The sequence below is a fragment of the Trachinotus anak genome, unplaced genomic scaffold (genome assembly GCF_046630095.1).
Source record: "Trachinotus anak isolate AG129_WGS33_773 ecotype Australia unplaced genomic scaffold, CSIRO_AGI_Tana_v1 ptg000012l, whole genome shotgun sequence".
Classification (NCBI taxonomy): Eukaryota; Metazoa; Chordata; class Actinopteri; order Carangiformes; family Carangidae; genus Trachinotus; species Trachinotus anak.
In genome coordinates this window covers 6,896,615-6,920,256 of record NW_027273863.1, presented here as the reverse complement: position 1 = coordinate 6,920,256, position 23,642 = coordinate 6,896,615, and the positions used below count along the sequence as shown (strand labels likewise).

The following is a 23,642-nucleotide window of genomic DNA, read 5'->3' as shown; positions in this document are numbered from 1 at the left end:
ATCACTGCAAGGTGACACTGTTGAAATAATGAGGAGACACCATAGTCCTAACACTTTGATTTATTTAGATGTTTGAAGGCTTACAGGTGTGTACTTTCTCTACATTTCTGTTCGCACATCACTTCAAAGACATTTGGGGAATAGGTCTACAAAAGTACTACAGTTTTTCAATCGGGAGTTTTAGAAAACATCTACATTTTCAACTGGAATTAAATTCTACTACTCATGTGCATCTTTTGCCCCAGAGGGACAGAGGAAAGAAGAAGTGATGGCTTTGAATTTAACTGCAGGTGTCACAAGTTGCTCCAAGACGTCCTTCTTCAGGAGTTAATCTAGCTTTCCTAACAAAGCTATGTATGGATGAACAGTTGCACAGCTGTTCACCATCCGCGAGTGGGTGTCCACTTTCCCAGCAGACGGCCCTCAGAGTGCACATGGTACACGGGATGCATCGTTGCTGTTGCACAAGACTACAGAAATCAACAGAGATGGTCAGACATGAGGAGAGTGACACAATACAACAGATAAAGCACTAAGATTAACTCCACATTAAACAGTACTTACATGGTAGGGGATCAGTGTGAGCAGAGAGCCGAGGGGGTATTTGCTGTAGTCCAGTGGTCCTGAGATGGGCTCCACTCTCCCATGCTCCTGGGTCATAGACAACAACCTGGAGGGAAAAGCTCTCATCAGAACTTCAGTCACACTGAAGTTTAGTACTGAGATTAAAGGTAAGAGTAACAGCATTACTTTAGGTTTGGATGTCCTTCAATCACAGCATATCCAGTGGGAAGTTTTCCAGCTCCATCCAGACTGAGAGTGGTGAGCAACAGCAGGTGAAATAATAATAATAATAATAATAATAACAAACAGTCAGTAATGTAGTGGTGAGTAGAAAAGGTATTTTCTTCAGTCGCTACAGATACTATTGATTTACATTCATGTGCCTGTAATGTTAATCAGTGAAACTGTCCAATCTGAAAATACACACAGAGTAAACAACAGTAATGAAGGCACCTGATTCCACTCCATCCACAGTCAATCAGGAACTGGTTCCTGTGAGGACAGTGTCCAATGACTCTTGTCAGAACCCTCACAGCCACGTCCTCCAGACTGCATGAGCCAATCACAGACTGCTGCGCATCTAAAACACACCAGTAATGACCACTGCTGTTTGCTGACTCTAAGTTTCCTTTTTGTTTCATTATGTTGAGCTCAACTGGAAACCTGGTAAAACTACATCTACATCCTTCCACACACCATAGAAGGCGTAGTTTCCAGGATGCACCTCGCTGAGCTGCGCCATGTCCTTAACTGGGTGACTACAGGAGGGGGTGGAGCCAATGCTGGACTTACAGGTGATGCCAACAGCCTTCAGTCTGACAGAAACAAACACAGAGAAGTAAAATTAATGATCATATCAACATAGCATTTCATTAGACATACATCTAAAAGCTTGTTCACATGTAATAATTATAACTCCCTATAATGTGATAACTATCAATAGGGTAAAACAACTTAAACCTGCATGAATTGAATTTTAGACTACTTTAAGAAATCCAACAAGCTGTAAACTCAACACTGATTGGAAAAAGATGGCAGATATGGAGCAACACTAACATTAATTCGTAGCTGGATTTATGTCCAAGAATATGAAGCCAGACATTCACTCTCCATTTATCTGTATTTTTGGTATCAACAAACTCTTCAGCTGCTAAATGCTCCATGTTGTGATGAACAGTGCGGCGTGTACACCTGGTGCTACCTGAGTCTGCCTGCTGTTTGGTGCTGGGCAGGCAGCACGCAGCAGGTTTATCAGAGCTTTTTTCACTGAAAACTGCTGCTGTTGGAAATTATATAGTTGAGGGTGGTAGGGCAGAACCAAATCAGTAACGCTGCAGGATAGAAAACCAAAACAATGAGCTGAAAGGTGCTGAAAGGAGTGACAAGTGACACCTTTCACACTATATGTAGTTATTTGAATTATTGTTAATATAAAATCTATTACAGCTGAATATGGAACAGCAAGATATAAGAAGTTAAACATCTTTCTTATAAATTTAACTTTACTCCCTTTTCCTTTATAATCACAGCTACAAGACAACAAGACTTTGGTTAAGAAAAGAAACTTGTGCTTGTCATGAGGGAACAATAACTGCACTCTGTGTACAGTGGTACACACCAGTACCAGTTTTGTTTCATCTTACTTTTCCATGAACTGCAGAGTCAAGCTGGTGGTTTCCTGGGCCACAGTCTGTATTTGCTCCACTCCTCTGCAGTTATAGGTGTTCCCACAGTGAGCGTACACTCCTGTCAGCTCCACACCCTCCGTCTCAGCGATGGCCTGAGCCAATCTGAGCGCCTCAGGGTCTGAGTGCAGGACGCCAGCTACGAGAAGGAGCAAACATACAATCAGCAGGCGCTCAGTTGCTGGTGACCAGCTGTGTCGTGGTCTCTCGGCCTGTTTACCTCTCCCATTGCCACAGTCCAGTTTCAGCCAGACGTGCCACTGCCGACCGTCTCTCAGCGGCCTCTTCTTGAGCTGCTCCAGAGCATCAGGATGATCCAGTAAAACTTGGAAGAGATCCAGCCTCTCTGACAGGGCTGCACAACGCTCCACCTACAACCACACACACGTAGATAGAAATTAATGTGAGTGGTACTTATTTCTAATGATTATAATAATCATAAGAAATGATGTCAAATTATTGTTGATATCCATAATAATCATTTTTTGGTTAATTGGCAGAAAATGTATCAATCATAGTTTTGATAAATGCTTATTAAATGAGTTTGTTCCACCTGTGCTTTTCCTGCTATGATGGGTAATGTCTGCAGTAGAAGAGGTAAGCTGCGTCCCAGTTCCTTTCTACATATTTAAAATATAAAGTGTGTGCTATATACTATTTTTCATACATTAGGGTTTGCGTATAAAAGAGAACAGGGGCAAAACAATAGTGTGAGTTGAAAGAACCTTATCAAAGGGAACAGAGTATGCATAGAGGATGTCATCAAATCCGTGGTCGGCATAGAAACAAGCCTCTGCAAGTGTGGAAACCACGATGCACCTCCGTGAGCCACCCGTCATTATGTCAGCACACTCACTAGACATGAAGACGAACACAGAGACAGACCTGATCAGTATCCTCTGAATGTGATGGAGCTGTTTGGACGTATTGTATGAGTGTGAGAGTGTGTATTCATACAGGGTTTTGTGAGTCTTCATGTGCGGCCGAAGCTGGACTCCCAGCTTCTGACAGCATTCGATCATCCTCAGGGCATTTCTCTTGACTTTGTCCACATCCACCACCAGAGCAGGGGTACACAGGGCTGAGAGCGGCTCCCCCTCCATACTGGCAGCACTGGAGCAAACACACACACACACACACACACACACACAATATAACTCCCATGCAATTAAATTCTCGTGCATGACTGGCTTTAACTCACATACTAAGGGGGACACGAAGTGACCCTACTCTCATGATAACAAACATACATAGATAAACTGGTGTGTGACACATACATAAATCACACACCAACAAGTCAGCAAACATAAGTTCGTTTTCCCACTTCTGTGTAGTGTTGCAGGTTATGTAATGCAGAGACCTTTGGACTTTGAAAACTAAACATCAAGATGCAATTTTCCACTGAATTCTAACTTTAAATGAGATAAAGAAAACAATTAAGTATCAAAAATGAAACAGAATAGAAACAGTTGGTTACTCGATCATATTCTAGTGAAACTTAGGTTAAAACAGACTTGATTTTAAATGCTTTAGATTTTTTCTTCGCAATCAATGACACTTCAACACATCTAAACGCTGTGTTTAGTAAACCGAGCCACATCATTTGAGATGACTTATCACTTAGCAGTGATCCTTATGCGGGGTGTTGTGGTTCCGAGTATTTTTTTTTCTGCTACTTTGTGCGAGTTCGATACGAATCGATTCATACAGTCTATGATCGGGAAGTTATGTCTCCAGGAAATAGCCATATGTCTTCTCCCACCTACCCGGCTCTCAAATGATACCAAACTAAATGCCAGACATGTTTATGAAAGATTACAGACTACTACACTACAGACTGCCTGTCCCGGACATTTCCAGTAGAACTGCATCCATAGATTTAATAAATTATTACCTTTACTGTTTATTATCTTTGGAAGCATAATGAAGCACAGTGTTTTACTTCCACTCAATAATGTCATATCACGTCCTTCCCTCTCCTTACCTGAACTCGGCTGGACAGCCAATAAACTCAAAGTACTCGGTACATGTGAGACTCGCACCCGACAAGAAAAATCACCAGCACATCCCAGTCTTTCAGTGGTCACGTTACTCCTACGGTATCCTTGAGTGGACAAACCTCTTCACCAGATGTGGCCATTTACTAATGTAAAGCATCGCTCAGCTCTTTTACAGAAGGAAAAGTTACAATTAACAAGAAACATGCATTCAGTTTTTTGTACATAAGTAGAAGCACATTAGTACTGACTACAAAATGGCCCATATATATAGCCCATATATATATAGTTATATATATATATATATATAGTTATATATGTATTATATATAGTTGTATCATACTTAGCAGTGCATTAATAGAATATCACTTAAATGTTGCAGCTGGTAAAAGTAGGGCAGACTACTTGTAGTGCTTACTAAATAATTTGTGAAAATGTATTAGTTGATGTATTATTAATGATCTGAATCTAATAAATAAAGCTGTTAAATAAATGCATTAGAGTAAAAAAAAAAAAAAAAAAAAAAAAAAAGTACAATATTTGCCTCCCAAGTGTAATTTATTGTGGACCATCATGGCATAATAGATGTGCTGTACACAGATTTGGTGGTTTGTATGTCTCTGTCCAGCAGAGGGAGACAGATGCACAAATACTCATTTGTACACTGGACAACGTGAAGCAAAGTGAAAATTTATTTGAGGGGTTCAAAATAAAGACAATTTATTTATATTATAGGTATGGGATAACTATCACAGTACAATCGTTTTAAATGTGTATGCTGTGCTGTGTATATTATCTATACTTGCCATTTAGGTTACAGTGATTTAATGATAAATGCATATGGATCAAAACACATATATATCTTGCAAAGACAAAACACAGTTTTGTTGGGGTGACCACATTAGGCTTTATTTGGACTTCATGTTTACAGATTTGGTTCTTTTATGTTTGTCTGTCAAAACATTACAGTATATGTGTATTCATGTGTGCATGTGTGTGGTTCCTGTGTGGCTGAATGTGGGGTACTTCTGTGTGAATTTGTTTCTCTGAAGAAGACATGTTTGCAAGTTTTTTTTTTATCCCCTGAACAAACTCCAGTAATTACAGCATAACATGATGTAAAAATAAAACAATTTCAGTACCAGTCAGATGGCTATGTCCTCTTTTTGTATTTTAGCACCTTTAATGTAAATAATGTGACTTTGTGAAGAGAGACTGAGAGAGAGAGAGAGAGAGAGAGAGAGAGAGAGAGAGAGAGAGAAATTCTTTCTGAAAACTTAAAATCAATACAAAATAAAAAACGACATAAAGCATACAATTTGTTTCGTACACATTCAATAATCATACACCTCTCCTCTGGGATACTTATGAGTGTCTTTGGTTGGAAGTGCTGACACTGACCATGGATTTAGAACAAATAGAACAACCAAATTTCGAATGATGTTACGAGCCTATGTTTTTGTTTTTGTGTGTGCTGCTGCTATGTGGTTTGTTTTGGCTTTTGTAAATTAGTCTTCACCAATAAAAACAGGATATGTAGCCGTCTCAGTGCCTTAGATTCATCATTCATAATGATGAATGATGTGTTTACGTGTACACTGAAGGAAGGTTCTTCTTTCATTCTATAGATTCTAACTCTATGGTGTAGAGCATTACAGTTCCTCACTAGCATATCCAGCGGACAAAGCGCTCAAAGAATGCGGGTTTGTTGAGCATGTTGTAGTCAGCTCCTCTAAAGATGGCTGACATGTCCCCTAGCGACACCTTCCGCAGCACCTCTTCATCTGTGTCGGTTCCCACGGCGATCACCGTGGGAATGCCTTCTGCTCTTCTCATGGCAGTTATGCCCTCATCCAGCTGCTCGCTGGCTGTGATGCCATCAGTGATGAACACAAAGGCCACCTCAGCGTTGCGACGAGCCTGGCGTACATTCTACAAACACAACATACAACGTTAAATGAATTGGTCAACATTTTAGGAAATACACTTATTCTCTGTCTTTAAGTAGTTGAGGTGAGAGGTTGATTACAACTCATATCTGTGTGTTAACATGGAGCTTAAGACAGGAGGAAATTAGCTTAGCACAAAGACGGAAACAGGGAAAAACGACTAATCATAAACTGTCATTTGATTTCACTCTGAGTACAGATGAAACATATTAAATACAGTGTGATGTTGTGTGTTGTTGGGCATTTTCTCCTGCTCCGTACTTAAGGGAATAGTTTTACAGTTTTAGAAATATGCTTATTCAATTTGTTGCTGAGAGTTAGGTGAGAAGACTGAAACCAATTTCATATATATGTATTTAAAATATGAAGCCACAGCCAGCAGACTATTAGCTTAGCTTAGCATAAAGACTGAAAACAGCTAGACTAATTCTTGGTTGTTAGTTTCTAGGGAGTCCTTGTGTCCCCCAAAAAACCTTAACTCATCATTTTTTATCTTAAATTTTTGTATGATTTAAACAAAGGAGATACTATGTTTTAATTAGGGAGTTTTAGAGTCACTGGTGGCTGGATTTGTCACTTTTGGACCTGTTTCCAGTATTAAAGCGAAGCTAAATGACTCTCGTGTGTGTGTTTGTTATACCTGTAAAAACACCACATTGTTGACAGCGTGGATGATGGCGCTGCCCAGGGCAGAAGAGGAGTCCATGTAGCTCACACCTGCCAGTGAATCAGCCATCACGGTGAGATTGTGTGTGAGCGGGAACTCCACCCTCTGCTCTGTAGGGCTGCCGTACTGGAGCAGAGCCACGCGGGCATTCCTCTCGTCTGATGCGCCGTTGGCCAAGGTGAGACGGCGAGCCACATTCTCGATGAACTCTTTGGCCTTGCGGTGGTTCTCCAGTCCCATTCTCTCGGACCCATCCAACATGAACACCACATCCACTGGCCGCTGAACACAGCTAGCCACAGCAGGCTCTGGAACAGACACACATACATAAGGTTTTAAATCAAACATGGTGCTCGATGAGCTCCAGCTGGAACACAGATGCACAGATGTGGTCAAAGCCAGCACAAAATATTATGTAACATGCTGTACTTCCACACATGCCAGTTGCAGATCTACTCTAAACCTTCTCAGATCACTAGTGGCCTCTTCAAGAAAGCACTTTTAGTTTGCTCTACCATTTTATTATCTTGCGACAACATTACAAAAACAAGAATACATTCCATTTTTTTTTACAAAACAACATAGTTCACATCAGCAAGTTGCAGTCATGGAGCTAAAATGATACCATAACATTTGGTTAAAGCCGCTCCGTGGTCATTTTCCTCTTGTCATCCTACTTTACAAGCCAAGCCACATGCAAAAGAAAAAAAAAAAAAGGAAAAAAAACATGCACCAATCAAGGGCATAACATACAATAGTTCCTTCATTGTCAGTGCCAAGTCAATTAACCAAACATCCACATACACCAACCTCTGACTCATGTACTGTACATTGTGACATGTATAACACCAGATATTTTCCACATATAATAGCTTTTCCATCAACATGAGTCATTCACAGACAAAAGTAACGGTCGTAACCATGGATATGTGCAAAACAGCAAAAAAAAAAAAAAAAAGAGTGATTCAGCGAGCTCATGATTCACAGTGGAAATGAGGCTTCATGAAAGAGCCACTGTACACTATACAGGAGCAACATGAATGGCTCTACAGAGGAATCTGCCTCCAACAAATGGATGACATCCGCTTTCCATGTGAATGGAAAATGTTCCTCCACTAAGGTGGAAGAAATGATATGTATCATATTTATAACAAACGTACTTTTCTGAGAGACAGCGCCACTTACATATGTTAACTCAATGAGGTGAGGGAACATCATGAATCCACATTTTGACTTTTGGCCCATCATATAGAACAACTATACATAAGGCTGCTCTGAAATGTTATGACAGAGCCAGCTTCATATCATGCGATTCAGCCCAGGTGTATATTGCACCCAAAGAGTTAAAACAAATGCCCACAGTCTTAATAAAATCTATTCTATGTCCAGCACTAAGCTTATTAGTCATTGCATCCATATTGGCGAGGTAGCATAGTTAGTATATTAGCATTAGCAGAGTCCTATGGCTTTCTCTGGGTCTCCCATAATGTCTCCATAGACATATTTGAAGGAGTCGATGAACAGCTGGGTCCACTGCTGTCTGTCCGCTCCCTGGGCGAGTTTGGCTCTCTGGGCTGTGTATGCCATGGTTGCCACGCCAACCCCGTACTGCTGCTCGCTCAGGCCGTTCAGCAGGCTGGCCACACCCTCCAAAGAGGTGGGGACCAGTGTGGGGCTGCCTTCCTCGGCCAGTGGCTTCCAGGGGGGAGGGGCTTGCCCCACAGTGACGCCCCCTCCTGTAACAAGTGGGCGGAATAACATTGTGGGCGGGGTCCCACAGACACGACGCAACAACACAGCCAACTAAGATGCCGGACGTACGCGGAGTTGCACAAAAAGGCAGGTTTGGTCTTGTCTGTTGCTTTTATAGCCACATAAATGAATTGTTCCATAGCAAAAGAGGACTAATTACACAACAGACATATTGACCTCAGCTGAAGCCACGATGCAGCTAATGGTTAACATAGATTAAAAGCGTCAGTATGCTTCAAACATATGGACACATATTATCTTGGCCATCATAGAGAGGGATGAGACGTGATGAATCATACAGAAGGGGATAACAGCACACACTTTCAGACAGCCTTTCCTCATTCATTGTGTTACACTTGGTTGTGCCCATGAAAAAGTGATGTAGGTAGTTGTGTGTGTAAAAACAGCTTGAGAGAGAAAACATGCACACTTTCTCACCTCCACATACCTGGCCAAGTGCCACGTGAAGTGAGCATGTTCACACTGATTGACAATCCAACAAGCACTTTGTTTAAAAGATACTGACGCCTTTTCAATGCTGGTTATCCAGGCCTAAATGTTGATACAACGTGTATACACTTTGAAGAGGACACAAGGCAAAGCAAAAGCTTATTTGACGCATAATGTCTCAAAATCTTACCTGTTTTACACGGGAGATCAGGGCATATGATGACAGGATCTGAAACCAAAGATAGAGACAGGAAGTCAGAGAATAGGGTCAAAAACCAAAACAACTTCTCACAACTAACCTGAACGTAATGTATGTTTCTGTAAAGAGGGTACCTGGGCAGAGCACGGTCTCTATCTTGTCGATGAACTCCTCGGCCACAAGATCTGCAAAGCGCCTCATGCCCAGCACCCTGCCGTCCCTCTGACAGGCGATGCTCTTCAGACTCTCATTCTCCTCAATCTGGTCGAACATGTCTCCGATACCAATGGCACTCACATCGACACTGGGATCACTGCTCACATGCACCAGTACACACAAATACAAGCAACCAGGTAAAACTTTTATCCTCTCCACAAATGCTAATTCATAAATCCCAAAATATACAGTCCCAGCATCAGGCACCTGCAGAGGTAGGTGAGCAGCGAGTCGTCATCTCTAGGGTCGAAGCGTCCATCAGTGATGACAACTACAGTGACGTTGGCCTTGGCTCTGCGGCTGTCCCTGATCAGGTTGTCGTAGGCGTACTTCAGCGCAGATGGAGTCCACGTTCCTCCAGCGATCCACTCCAAACGCTTCACTGAATCCTGAATAGTGGACAAGGCAGCATGTGAGCGATGTGTATCTGCAGCTGTGATGTGAGTACTGAGGGTGGACAGAGAGGATGGCAATTAATGTAAGGACAGAGGAGGCCCTAACATTTACCAAATTAAGTAGCGATCTAGAAATCAACAGCTAACAGTAACTTTCCCTAAAAGAGTATTTGGGATCCATCCATTTGTTGTTGACTCTATGAAAAGATATGTTTCTATTCTATATCTGGCAGGAGGTGTATTAGTTGTTGGCATTCATAAAGATACTAATGCATGGTTAGCATTTTAACCTAACAGGCTATATTAACAGGATGCATACATGCTCTTTCAGGTAGATACTCCAGTTTTGACAAGTCAGGTCAATAAATACGAGCAAATCTGCTCAAAATATATTGTTAGCAGGGTCACATAACTAGATATTAGATTAAACAGATATTTGAACTACACTAAAGAGTGAACTGAAGTCAGTTTTTACAAACATATAATGCATAAGTGTGGCATTATTCTTATGATTAATTAGTTTAATTTTCAAAAAAGTACTTAATCACAATATTTGGGAAGTGTAGTTTTGATGTACAGCAGCAGGACAGTTTATGTGGGACTGACTCTAAATAAACTGCAGTTTCCATGTTCATTGAAAAGAAGTAACGGTCTGGGTCAATACGGAGCTCTATGGCACAGAGGAATGAGCTTTATCAGGCTTTGACAATAAATGGTAGTAAAATTAAATACTGATAATAATAAAAAGATCACCACGGTTATCCTTTAGGACAGGTCTACCATTTGTGCATCCTGGGTTATATGTTTTTGTAAATGTCAGAAATCCATATCGTGAGACATGTACACACATGTGATTGTGGTGTCTTCCCTGGAAGACTTCAGACATGCTGGCTGCACACATCAAGCAGATGTGATCTGATTAATTATGCAACATCTGGACAAAAGAGACAAAAGGCCAGCTGTGCAACGACCTAAAAACAAACTTCAAAGCTGTTTGTGTGTTTTTGTGTCTGACTGTGTGAGACACCTTGAAGGCAGACAGGGAGTCGATCTTGGGGTCATCGAGCCGGATGGCCTGGAAAGTTCCACTGTGACTGTACTGAACAACTCCCACTCTTGTGCCTGGGAACACGAGCCACCATGTTTACACATATTTAAACTTTCGGCCATTTTGAAATAATTCTGATCACACATAATAATTCTCATGTCATGTAAGAAGCAAGGGAATATTGCAAGATTATATTTGCATGCCCACCTGTCTCTGATTGGGGGTCTTTGGCAAGGGATCCCAGTCTGTTGATGGTGTTGATGACAAAGTTCTTCTCCAGGGTGAAGTTGGTGAGACCCACTGACTCTGAGCTGTCAATCACAAACACAATGTCCAGGGCTCCGCAACGTTTCTCACAGTCTGTGGACAAAAACACAGACTGTAATGATCTGACAGCCTATCAGCGTGTGTACGGATCACCAATGGCAAAGCAATGCTGGGTAAACTCACCACAGCAGCCACACGTCTCCCTGATGTAGTTCATGACGTCACATTCCTGTAGGAAAACACAAAACACATAAGTATATCCATCGCATCTTCTGTGTGATTCTGTTGATGTGGTAGTGATAAAACAGTGGTTAGATGAGATGTTCTTACAGTGAGGCCGGGATCTCCCTCAGGGCCTGGATCTCCCTGTAGAGGAAGAGAAAGCACAAAATCACATCACAGTCTCTCAGCGTCTGTCTGCTTTGGGAAGGCTAGCAGATAATGCTGATGGGTATACAAGTAAACATATCAGCTAGGGTGGCTTTTTCTGGCTGGATGTAACTTGCTGCACTATGGTGAGTGCGTGTACTTACTTCACGTCCAAACTCTCCTCTTGGTCCTCTTAGGCCAGGTTCACCCTGAGACCCTGGCTCACCCTTTTGAAAGCAAAGAAATCATAAACTATACACACAAACTTTCCCTCAAGTGATAGCATACATAGATCCAACTATGAGGAGTTACTCACTGGTTCTCCTGGAGTTCCTTTATCCCCAGGCTCGCCTTTTTGACCACAGTCTCCCCTGCTGCCACGAGGTCCACGGTTACCCTTCTCTCCTCTGTCACCCTGCCAAAGAGAGGAGGAAAGTTTTGTCAGCCAAGTGTATCACTTACTAGCAAATATAAGGAGACGAGGTGCATGTATACGTTACCGATGGTCCTCTTGGTCCAGGGTAGCTAAAGCCAGGTCTTCCAGGGTCTCCCTAAATGGAGACGAAATAAACAGTCAAGACAAGGAACTGCAGCTACAAAGATGAAAACAGTCCAGGGACAATGCTACCGTGAATACACACAGATACTCACCTTGGGTCCAGCCTGTCCGGGGTCTCCTCTTGGCCCAGCATCACCAGGGTCACCTCTGGTACCCTACATTACAAACAGTGTTAAGCTAGATGAAGCACTTGTTGATCCGATACCCAAATGTTATTTTTGACCTACATTTCTCCCAGTCTCTCCTGGTGCCCCTGGTGGTCCTCTGGGGCCTGGCAGACCATTGTCTCCCTGTTCAGAAGAGAGAGTGTTAACAACAAGGTGGAGTGGATGGGAGTGAAACTCAAGACTGTGTGATTTCCGAATTAATATATACAGGTTATAGAGATAATATTACAGTTATTCTTACCTTTGTACCTTTGTTTCCTGATTCACCCGCAAGTCCTCTCAAGCCTTCTGGCCCCATTTCACCCTGAAATACAAAGCGCCATCATCAGTGAGCCTTCTAGTGGTGGAATAATGCGTCTCAATGAAACAAACCTGAAGAGAGATCATTTGAGCCAATGCAAAAAATGTGCAATGTTTCACACTTGTGCAATTGTGTACATGAAATCGCACCTTTTCTCCCTTAGTTCCATCTGGCCCTTGAGCGCCCTTTGGTCCATAGTCCCCTCTTCTCCCCTAGAACAGAACAATCATTTAGAAAACCATCAGGCAACACAAAGACAGAGGCAGACAGAGGAAGGGGTCATGGGTGAATCTGATGTTCTTACTGGCTCTCCTCTGGGTCCTGGAAGTCCGGGAGTTCCCTAAGAAACACAACACACAGGTGAGTTACTTGATGCATGTATGTGTTTGAATGTATTTATGCCTGTGGTGATGAATCAAGTCTTACTGGGTTTCCCTTTGGGCCAGGTAAGCCAGGTGATCCAGGACTTCCCCTCTCTCCCTGCAGAAGAAATATCAGACGTTAGTTTATTACACTATGACTGTATAACATGACCTCTGGCCTTCTATTCTGTCTCAAAGGGACTGGTTTACCTTTGGTCCAGGCTCTCCAGATAATCCAGGGGGACCAGGTCTACCAGGGCGTCCAGGATCTCCCTGAAAAATGGGACACAAACACAGATAATTTAACCGAAATTCAGATGGATGATGGTTTGTGTTTGAAATGGAGACAAGACTATTGTCTACCTTCTCTCCATCGGTTCCAAAAGGACCACGTTCACCAACATCTCCGGGGTGACCATCAGGACCCTGCAAACCATCACAGACACCATAAATGTGCCATAACGCACCAACAATCATATATAACACACCAACAATCATAAATTGTGTCATACTCTGTCGCCTGGGTCTCCTTTGCAGCCAGGAGCGCCGATCCGTCCAATTTTACCCTACAATTAAAGAATAGGAACAAAATCGCAAAAATGAAAATTAGAGCTTCACTTCAAAATCAGACATCAGACGCTATTTGAAATTTTCAGAATAGAATCAGTTGTTGGGATTTTGTTCTCTAAACTATACAACAAAAGCTGGTCTTCTGCAGTACCCACCTTCTGTCCATCAGTCCCGTTGCGTCCTGGGATGCCAGCCACACCCTACCAACAAAGAGAGGAGACCATTAGAGGAGAAAGACCAATCACATTCCAGGATTAGAGATAATTGACTGATTGGGCTTGATAGTACATTAGAAATAGAAAAATGTCCTACCTTCTTCCCCTGAGCTCCAATCTCTCCCTGTGGGCAGACAGAAGATCAATAGTCATTAAAAGATTCATATGTCAACATCATTCGACCAGATTTTATTAACATTCATCTAAAAACCCAGTGCCTTATTCAAAATCTCAGTTTCTAAGACAATTGATGATGTTCATCCAAATAAATGCAAACAGATGACTCACCTTTTCGCCTTTAAGACCTGGTTCTCCCTATAGAGAGGAAAAAAGGAAAAGAAAAATCATTTATCACAATGTGATCACAAACAAAATAAATTTTTTGTGTGCTGTACTGAATGGCGGGTAGGTGAAAGTATGGCGCCTTACTTTGATACCAGGCTGACCGATGGGACCCTCAATACCGGGGTCTCCTGGGCGACCTCTTTCTCCTTTCTGACCTGGATCGCCGTTGTCACCTTTAGCTCCCTGCAGTCATTGAGTTAAAAGAAGAAAATGTCAGTGATGATGAGAGTGACTGGTGTATAAATACTGTCAGCTTGTGTGTATGGATGTGAAACTCACTTTTTGTCCTCTGTGGCCTTTTGGACCAGGGGGTCCTGGTGTCTCCAGACAGGACACCTTGTAGCACTATGTTATATAAGAAATGAAGAGAAACAGTGAGTGATGATAGAGTCTGAGGCTGAAACGTTCACGTTTCTGAGTATTTATGGTGTCTGCTGTCTTACCTCTTCATACGCTAAATGTTGCTGTGAAGACAAAAGAGACAAGGTGTGAACATAAGATAATTTCTAACATTTATATGTGTACGCCTGTGTGTGTGCCTGTGTGTTACCATTGTCTTAATGATGCGGTCAATGGTCTCTGTATGTAAGATGGCTCTGCCCTGGCTCAGATCCACAGCCATGAAGTCCCTCCTGTAGACCGTCGCTGGAGAGTTGGCGATCTCCCTCAGACCTGTCTCATCAACGGTCTTCGATGATGCCACAACAAATATCCGGATGCCCTCATCACGAGCTCTCTCTGCTGCCACCTTGATGCCCCCACACGGGTTTCCTGTCACATGGCCGTCGGTGATGACCACAGCAAATCGGCGGGACGCGGGGTATGAAGGCGAGCTCAGCATTTTCTGGGTCATGTTGGTGAGGGCACAGTCGATGTAGGTGCCTTTACCCAGGTAGCGAATTCCTCTGACACCCTGGAAACATTGACACACGTGAGTTGTCATCAAGACTGGGTGACCATATTTTCCCCATATTTTACTGTATGGTGAATATGCTAATTCGTTTTATGGATGAGGAGTTAGAGGAGAGGACTTCTGCCACTCTCATGTCTCTCTCTATGAATATAGTCAGCAGCAGGTTAGTTAAGTGTTGCCTAAAGACTGGAGACAGCAAACCTGGCTGTGCTTAAAGGAAACAGAATCTGCCTCTAAAGCTCACAAATATTTCATCTGTACACAAATCTCAAGTGTAAAAACAACAATTTGCATTTTTACTGTTGGGTTAATGTGCTGGACTCTTTCTTGGCAGGGAGCAGTTGCCAGGTAAGCAACATGTGAAGTCATCAGGAAGTCACTGCTCCCAGCCAAAATCGGCACAAAATCCCCTGTAAAATGCTCAACTGTCATTTTAATACTTTGTTTTTTGTATGGATTAAACAAATGAGCTATAACATGTTAATTAGTGAGATAGCTATGTCTCTCTGTCTCCAGTCTCCAGTGCTAAGTCAACCAGTTGCTGAATGACAGTGGTACTGATCTCCTCATCTAAGTTTCTGGCTTGAAAAAGGGTCATGACCAAAATGTTGAAAAATCTTATTCTAAGGCATTAATGTATCTGGTCAGGGGTGTTAAGTCATTATAATATTGATAAAAGCATTTTGCCTTTATTGGACAGTGCAGTTAGACAAAACACCAGAGACAACTAAGGTCCTTCAATGGAATCAAACCAGGAACCTGCAGTTACTTAGTGAACACCTTAAACCACTAGGCCATAAGTACTATATGTTCAGCTCACAGTTACCAGCACTTTTTACTTTGCAGTACACACTGTACGAAAAGCTTCTTTATTTCTTTCACTAGTTTTAAATGTCTAAGTTGTGGGGCAACCTGATGGTGGAATGGTTAGGGTGCATACCACATGGGCGCAAATGCTCTAAAGCAGGCGAATCCCTGGTTTGACTCCCGGCCAGCTGGATTCTTTGCTGCATGTCATTCTCCTTCTTTATGTCCCATTTCACTCTACACTGTCCTTTCTGATAAAGGCATAAAATGGCCAAAAAAATAACTTCTAAGAAGTGGGGGCTGACAGCAGGTTTTCGCCCCGGGGCCTTCAAGCAGTTGTGCCCAGCCCTGGTTGTCACCTTTGTTAATAGGTATGTGGCAAAAAAACAAAACAAAAAACAAAATAACCATATTCTCGATCTGTAAGTGCAGCAATTCTCCACATATTTGCCCTTTTTTCTCCATATTAAACTCTATACTCTCTACTCTAACTATGCTCCCTCCATTTTGGGCTGCCAACACATGATGGTGCCTCATGCAGAATTAACCAGTGTTTTGTGCACAATTTCCAATTTCTAATTCAGTACTTAATCACTTGGTTAGGCAAATAAAACACATAAATAAAAACTGAACTAATGTGTGTGTGTGTGTGTGTGTGTGTGTGTCACTCACCTTGATGAACTCACTCTTGGCTCCGATGCGACTGAACTCCACCTGTCTCTGGGAGAAGTGCAGTCCACCGATGTTCCAGTTGAGCCGCACAGCGCCTCTGAATTCAACATCTTCTAAACGCTGTACAAACTCCTCAGTGAATCTCTACAACAACAGGACACAACACATTATACAGTGCTGCACATACAGACAATTTGGTCAGCTATTATTTAGAAATGACGACACTGTAAACCGGGCGATCTTGGGTTGAGGTTTAGGTAATAAAACTGCAGATAAACGAGGAACCTTGATGCTTTCCACCAGCGACCCGGGGGGCGGCTCCTGCAGGGCAATGGTCTCAGATGTGTCTATGGTGAAGTACAGGTCTATGGGACATTCATTCTTCTCTGGAGGGAGCAGACACACACACACAAAGAAAATTCAATGGGAATGGATTTAAATCAGCAAGAAAAAATGTTCTATGTTATGTCACTGAAGCTGTGTTAACACATCAACATGACATGTTACTGTGGCTGTGAAGTAACCACAGGTCAGATTCATGTCACTCACTGGCGCAGTCCGTCGGCTGGCCGTGAGTCAGGGCTCCAAAAAGAAGACCGAGCGCGATGACCTCTAACCCCAGCATCTTCCTGCTCTCCTCTCTGACACAGAAAGGAACAGGACACATGTCTCAAACAACAATCTGTTTCTTTTTCTCTCTCAAAATTAATTGGATAGAAGTAAAGAAAATACCAACCAAAAAAAGTAAAGGAAAGACAGTCAAGAGAAGGACATTCATATGAAAATCTTAAAGGCTAAACAAAGAAAATGTGTTTTGAAATAAGCAACATTGTAACTGCCTTTTACAGCTGTCAGCTCATTTAAATCAGGGCTTAAAACATTACATTTGCTGCAGCTTACCATTAAATCACATCATTTGCTGTTTTTAATGCCTTTTGTCGCTGCAGTGTTTCTTTTAAAATATCTTATTCAAATATTTCTATTTTGTTTATTCAAAATTGTCTTTATTGTTTCCAGTGTTCTATTTCTAATGCATTTACATGGCTCTGTAAAGCACTTTGAATCAACTTACAGTCTGATGTGTGGAATCATTTCACCTGCGATAATATTGTTAGCATGTAGCATTAGCTGATCGCCAAAGTGGTTCCCAGAATAACTCATTTCTTTATCTAGATTCTGCACCTGGTCTCAGTTAAGGGGACATGGAAGAACACATGACGACTGACTGTTACCATGGGAACAAAATGGCTGCCACAGTTAGGTAATGGGTTTGAAGCCATCACGAGTCAAGGGGAAACCAGGATACAGCTCTGAACAAGCTGCAGCCACAACCTATGGATGTTCAGTCAGTGAGGCTAAAAAAAAATATAGCACCTCATCCTTTCAAGCCATGGAAAAATGATACAAATATTACTTTAGGTGATGACATAAAATGAACAGAGTCTGGTTGTATTTGGCAGCTGAGAGCAGGCAGCTGACTTAATACAGTTAGCCTCGCGTTTTGGATTTAAACCACAAGCTTTCACAAGGCCCCAGTCTGCTGCCCCCCAGAGGATTTCCTCTCTTTCACAGTAAGCCCAGGTTCACAGGCTGTCAGGGCTGGACTAACCCATAACGGGGCCCCGGTGCACTGGCCCATGTTTGTCATTTGGTTTGACACAAATTTATATTGAAAATGTATATGCTCCAAGTAAATTTTGACCCGTCAGGTAATCATGCATGCTTTGCCTTTGAACATTTATCATTTGAGTTGTGCATATTCCACAACAAATAAGTGATTAGAAAAATGACCAGAAACCAACTGACAACACATTGAATATGGGCCATCTGAGGATCTGGGGCTGTACTGGTTCTGAGGGAAGGACAGACCTCTGGAGGGCAGCTGACTGACCTCACATCAGTCTGACACCACAGACAACGTGACAGCAAAGCCTGTTGGCCTGGTGTCTAGGGTTAACTCTGCATCTATTCCTGAGAACCAAACCCAGCCAAGTGCTCATCACTGGTTCATATGCCAACTGGAGCTCATTACAGCAAACCGCTGCCCTGGCTGTGGCTCCCTCTAGCGGACAGACAGCTACGCTCTGCGGAGGAGTCGCTCCTGCAGATGTTCCCACTCCTCTCCCACTGTCCAGGCCAGGAGACTGAGCAGGAGTCCGCTTAGCTTTTCATCACTGCACCGGTAAATATCATGCAAAAGTATGCAGAGATACCAACACGACTAAAGAGCGCCGTGCCGCCCTTAGGCTTTTCTCATAAGCAACCAGTTTGTGGATTTCAAGGGTTTTCGCATCCAAAGTTTGTTGGCGCAGCAGTTTGGTTTGGCAGAGAAAACACCATCATTTCAGTGATGGGAGTTTTAAGACATGCAAAGAGACGCAGAGACAGAGGGGAAGACGGGCAGAGATACACAAGGAGAGAGGGAGAGAACAGAGTATGGCACATCGTTGTGCGTAAAAGTGCTACATACCGAAACTCTTTCCGATAACTTCAAATCTTCGTGGGCAGTTGATCCTCCGTTGATTATCTCATCTCAGCAGGCGGGAAAGCCGAGAAAGAAAAGGGGTTGCGGGAGGAGAAAATGGGGAATAAAGCCCTGGATGTGCGTTTAGTTCACGCAGAAGAGCCGTCCGTTCGCTCTCCCGTCCCGGTCCAGCCCCAGCACCAGCTCTGATCCCACCTCCCGTGTGCGCACGGCGCACCCCAGTGCCCACTGCTCACCGCGTGGAGGCGCCGTGGCTCCGCGGGAACCCGTGTATGCGCGTGCGCGTGTAACCATGGCATAGTGTCTCAGTGTTAATGCCACAGACCAGCAGAGGAGGATGCCAAAGCACAGCTGGAGTTTTGAACTGATCCCCCCTCGAAGACGCCTTAAACTCCACCAATGTCCGTTTGGCATCAGGAGATATCACAGTTGTATGGATGTGGCCCTCTGCTGAACATATGGCACGACCCGGGGACACGCTGAGCTTTCATGTCCCTGAGATAGAGCATTTGAGAGGTTTTACAGTTATTCTCAAACATGTGGTGAGTCAGAGTGAAATAGAACAGGATAAAGAGCAGACTTAACCCCCATTACCCATAAATACAAACACACACACATACACACACATACACACACACACACACACACAAAAGGCCCTAACTTGTGTCTGGTGGTCTGGTTGCAATTAGCAAGCCTAGTGAGAGGAGTTTATTCTCGGTGTAAACACTGACAGACTGGCCATGAGTCTGCTCAACATGTTTATATGCATGTAGGTGCTTCAGCTGCCTGTTTGCCTATTTGTATGACTTTGTGGACATGGTGGGAGGTCTCCCTCTTGCAGGAGACCATGTATGCACACATCTGCACATATATTTACACTATGAATGTGAAGCATATTTTACTTCTTGTCATTTTTGGTGATGGTGTGGCGCCTGCAGCACCACTGGTTGAGCGTATCAGAGAGTCCAATTTCTCTTGAATTTTCTGATGTGGCGTGCAGAGCTGCCAGTGCATTACCAGTGACACTGCCACTAATGTGTTGTCCAGTCCAGAGCACAGGAGGCGATGTCAGGAGCAGGCTTTACATCCAAGTCCACATCTGTTACACGATAGGCAGACTGGAGAAGAAGATGAAGAGGTCAATTGTGTTAAATCAGTGCGAAAGATGATGTGAATGACCAGAATTTGACCAGAGAGCTATTTGGAAGTCCTATCTTTAAGAAACAGGTGCATTTAGATGAAAGTTTCCCACTGAATTTAGAAGCCTGAATGACCTTTACAGTCAACAGACATTGTTTTGACATTTATAGACATTTATTGGATTTGCACAAGCTAGTTGCTCCCTCTGCTTTTTAATTTAACTTTATCTGACAGTGTAGTGGGTTACAAGCAGTCTAGAGGTGGTTGGAGGTGAGACAGCAGTCAGCATTTTGCCAAGGGAACTGAGTAAGAGAAGGGATGAGAAAGAAAAGAGGAGGAGGAAGCCAGCTGCTGACCAGAGTTAGCACTGTGAGGCTCTTCTCTCTGTCTTGGCCAAAGAAAAGTTTTTCCTTAAAAAGAGAAGAGGAGAGGAGTGGAGCAATATGTCTCTGTGTATGTGTGTGCATGTGATGGAGAGATGTGGAGGTGGGCGGGGGCGGAGGCGGAGGCGGGGGGGTTCTGGTCTCTCTTAAAACTGTGACTCATACAATAGGAATGACCTCCCTCCCAAGTAAGAGTGAACCAGCCTCTGCCTCTTCCACTCACACACTCTCTCACTCTTTCATTTTTTTTTTCTTTATTTCTTTCACATGAACTAAAAGAGTGTTTCACTCTGGGGGGATTTCTGTATAATCAGTTCCAGAATCATAAACAGCTCGACTCTGCCAACATCCCTGCGACTTTACTGTGTGTTCCACAGAAAACGCACAAAGAACGATTCAGTTTGCTTCATATGCAACGCGTCAGTATGTACCGCAAAGACACAGGCTGGGTGTCAATAGAAACGTAAAAGAAAATCGAGCATGAGTATGCAGTGTGAATGCACATATCAGCATTGTCAAACAGCAGATACATGCTCCTGCAGCCTGCAGTGTGCAAAGATACACAAAGTGACAGCTGTAAAGGTAATTTACAAGGGCGTCCTAATCTCCATGACTGTCTGTCTATGTATGCAAGTGATTCACTTCTTCCAGATGTTCTCCAGTGCAGCACCAGAATCACAAATTCTATATTTAAGAACAAATAAACAGGATATTACACCAAACTTATGATAAGCTAACATCTACTCCCCTTTTCCTTTGCTTCTTTTTGGAATCTTTTTCCCTCCTTTTTTCCAGATGTGCTCTCTGTTCAGACAAGGCAGCTGGGAGTTGTTACCCTAGTGCATTATTGACATACACACACACACACACACACACACACACACACACACACACACACACACACAAGGTTGTGCACACCTCATGCACACATACGGTCAAGTCCATGTGTGAAACTTATGTCACTACCAGTGAAATTCAGTGGAAATGTTGTGCTGAGGTTTGAGAATAAGATTGAAGTGAGAGGTCGAATCGCTGTGGCTCCAGAAAACAGGAGGAAGGAGGAAATTGAATCTCAGCAAAACGACAGAGGAGCCAAAGTAAATTTCTGGGGAACAGTCGACCTTACACAGACACAAACACATAGCCACATACGCACAAATCACACAGGTATAAACGCACACATGCTGTAACTCATGCACAGGAATATGCATCACCATGCAAGTGGGCACACCCATGCACACATACACACATGCACAAACTAACAAACACACATGCATGGGCTCAGTGGAGTGCTCTGATAAGTTCAGTTTTTTTGACTTTGACACAGGAAGAGATGTATCAAACAGTGCAGACGCATACAGCACATGTATGTGCACACACACAAACCCACACGCACAGACACAGACACACACACACATATGCACAGAGCCAAGATCAAAACAGTGGCTCAAAATCTGCGCGACGGGAAAAAAAGCAGGAAAGCAACTCAAACTGAGACAGTTCCACTGAAATTCTGCCGCAGTCTGAGTGTGAGGATTTAATATAAAACATCTGTCTCTCGTTGAGTCATAGAGAGGAAGAGAATTTAACATTTGCATGTCCAAGAACCGTGTATGTAATTTTCAGCACATCTGTAGAGAAGAGTAAAATGCAATAGAAAGATGTTTGTAGAGATACACAGCTGACCCCTGAGGAAGGAATTCTTCTTGTCTTATTCATCTTCAACTGGGAGGTCAAAGGTCATGCTCAGGGGCAGCACAGCAGCCCTGGAGCTGCTGGAGTGTGTTGCTCAAGGGCACCCCTCAGCAGGCAGATACTTGCTTACACAGTGGGTTAGATTTGTGTTGACAGGAATCTGGCTACTACACTTTCACTGCTGCATCCACGTTAGTCCCAGAATCCGTGTTTAGAAAGGAAATCCTGTGTTTCTTTACAGCCAGGATCTTACTTTTAAAAATATTGTGCAACTTTATATAGTAAGATTTCACTCAGTAGGTTAATTGCTGAGATCAGAGGACATTATGACATCACTGAAAATGAGCAGTCAGATGGTTGACAGTGTACAACAGGCTGTAAACAAACCCCCACTTTACCATATTATCTAAAGCATGTGGGACAAACTGAAAGAGAGGGTAATGTAAACAGAGTGCGAATGATAATCAGTGATGACAATCAGGTGGGGCAACTTTTTCTCCAGGGCGAAAGGGAACCCAGCACAGTGCAGGCGTGTGCATCAGTGAACTGAAGTGTTACAGTCATTACAGTATCTCTCTGGTTTCACTAAAGCTGACAAATAAATGGAGCAGAGTAGAAAGTATAATATTAATGTAGCTGAGTGGAAGTATAAATAGCATAAAATGGAAATAATGTAGAAGTACCTCAATATTGTAAGTACAATACCTTGTGTAAATGTACGTAATTACTTTCCTCTACTGCTAATACAATCACTTAGCCTTCATCACAAGTGTATTTTAATACTGTGTAATTACCCAACCAGGTAAAACTCCCGAATTCCTGAGTGAAAAGAAATGGGTGTCTATTTTAAAAGCTGATATCAAAAAAGTAAAAAAAACTAAACTACCACAGCCACACACACACACACACACACACACACACACACACACACACTAATAAGATGAAATAATAAACACTACTGCATATTTTTGTCAAAACATATCTCTACAACTAATCCTATATTGTCGTTTTTGCCAAAGTCAGATAATATACGACATTTCATTTGGTAATTAAACACCAAATCAGTGTCGGAGGTGAAAGAGTGTTTCATCAGCTAGTTAATATTAATTAGCTAAACTGAAACTGAGGGCAAAAGTTAGAAACTAGCTGATATTAGGCCCATTGTTCATCCATAAATACATGACACAGTCTAAACTTGTAGTTGAAGCCTAAACTCAATTTCCAGCTATAAAAACTACACCAGGGTCACATGACTTCAACGTCACTACTACTAAACCTCCAAATTGTAGTTTGATTTAGCTCTTACCTCTTTTACAAAGGCCTTTTATTTTTTACAAAATTATATAGTTTACAAAAGCGTGAGTAACACAACAAAGCTGTCAAAGTGGACTCGTGAATCAATTTTTGTATTCAGCGTGATGATGTTTAATGTCCCCCAACAACCTCTGTAATCCCAATTAGTGACTTTTA

General features: G+C 42.7%; 2 protein-coding genes across 3 annotated transcripts; both read right to left on the bottom strand.

The window, feature by feature from the left end:
- Positions 1-45: 45 nt before the first annotated feature.
- LOC139629526 (D-serine dehydratase) lies at positions 46-4,365 on the bottom strand. The gene is made up of 10 exons (XM_071492192.1): positions 4,234-4,365; positions 3,207-3,362; positions 2,975-3,104; positions 2,470-2,620; positions 2,208-2,388; positions 1,261-1,379; positions 1,018-1,144; positions 751-813; positions 565-670; positions 46-470 (listed from the first exon to the last, which is right to left on the bottom strand). Exons 2-10 carry the CDS (start codon positions 3,350-3,352, stop codon positions 381-383), a joined length of 1,113 nt encoding a protein of 370 aa, XP_071348293.1. The 5' UTR covers positions 3,353-3,362; positions 4,234-4,365; the 3' UTR covers positions 46-380.
- Positions 4,366-5,128: 763 nt separating this feature from the next.
- col6a2 (collagen, type VI, alpha 2) lies at positions 5,129-19,138 on the bottom strand. 2 transcript variants are annotated; one of them, XM_071491238.1, is made up of 32 exons: positions 18,940-19,138; positions 17,019-17,110; positions 16,755-16,855; positions 16,470-16,613; positions 14,628-14,990; positions 14,521-14,541; positions 14,357-14,422; positions 14,162-14,260; positions 14,021-14,047; positions 13,830-13,856; positions 13,673-13,717; positions 13,460-13,513; positions 13,311-13,373; positions 13,158-13,220; positions 13,012-13,065; positions 12,890-12,925; positions 12,735-12,797; positions 12,526-12,588; positions 12,345-12,407; positions 12,210-12,272; positions 12,059-12,109; positions 11,875-11,973; positions 11,723-11,785; positions 11,520-11,555; positions 11,373-11,418; positions 11,130-11,282; positions 10,902-10,996; positions 9,687-9,868; positions 9,398-9,576; positions 9,255-9,293; positions 6,836-7,170; positions 5,129-6,178 (listed from the first exon to the last, which is right to left on the bottom strand). In XM_071491238.1, exons 2-32 carry the CDS (start codon positions 17,092-17,094, stop codon positions 5,912-5,914), a joined length of 3,036 nt encoding a protein of 1,011 aa, XP_071347339.1. In that variant the 5' UTR covers positions 17,095-17,110; positions 18,940-19,138; the 3' UTR covers positions 5,129-5,911. The 2 variants fall into 2 exon arrangements, with proteins under 2 accessions (XP_071347339.1, XP_071347340.1); XM_071491239.1 differs by lacking the exons at positions 5,129-6,178; positions 6,836-7,170 and adding an exon at positions 7,368-8,598 and having other exon boundaries at positions 18,940-19,135.
- Between the last annotated feature and the right edge of the window lie 4,504 nt (positions 19,139-23,642).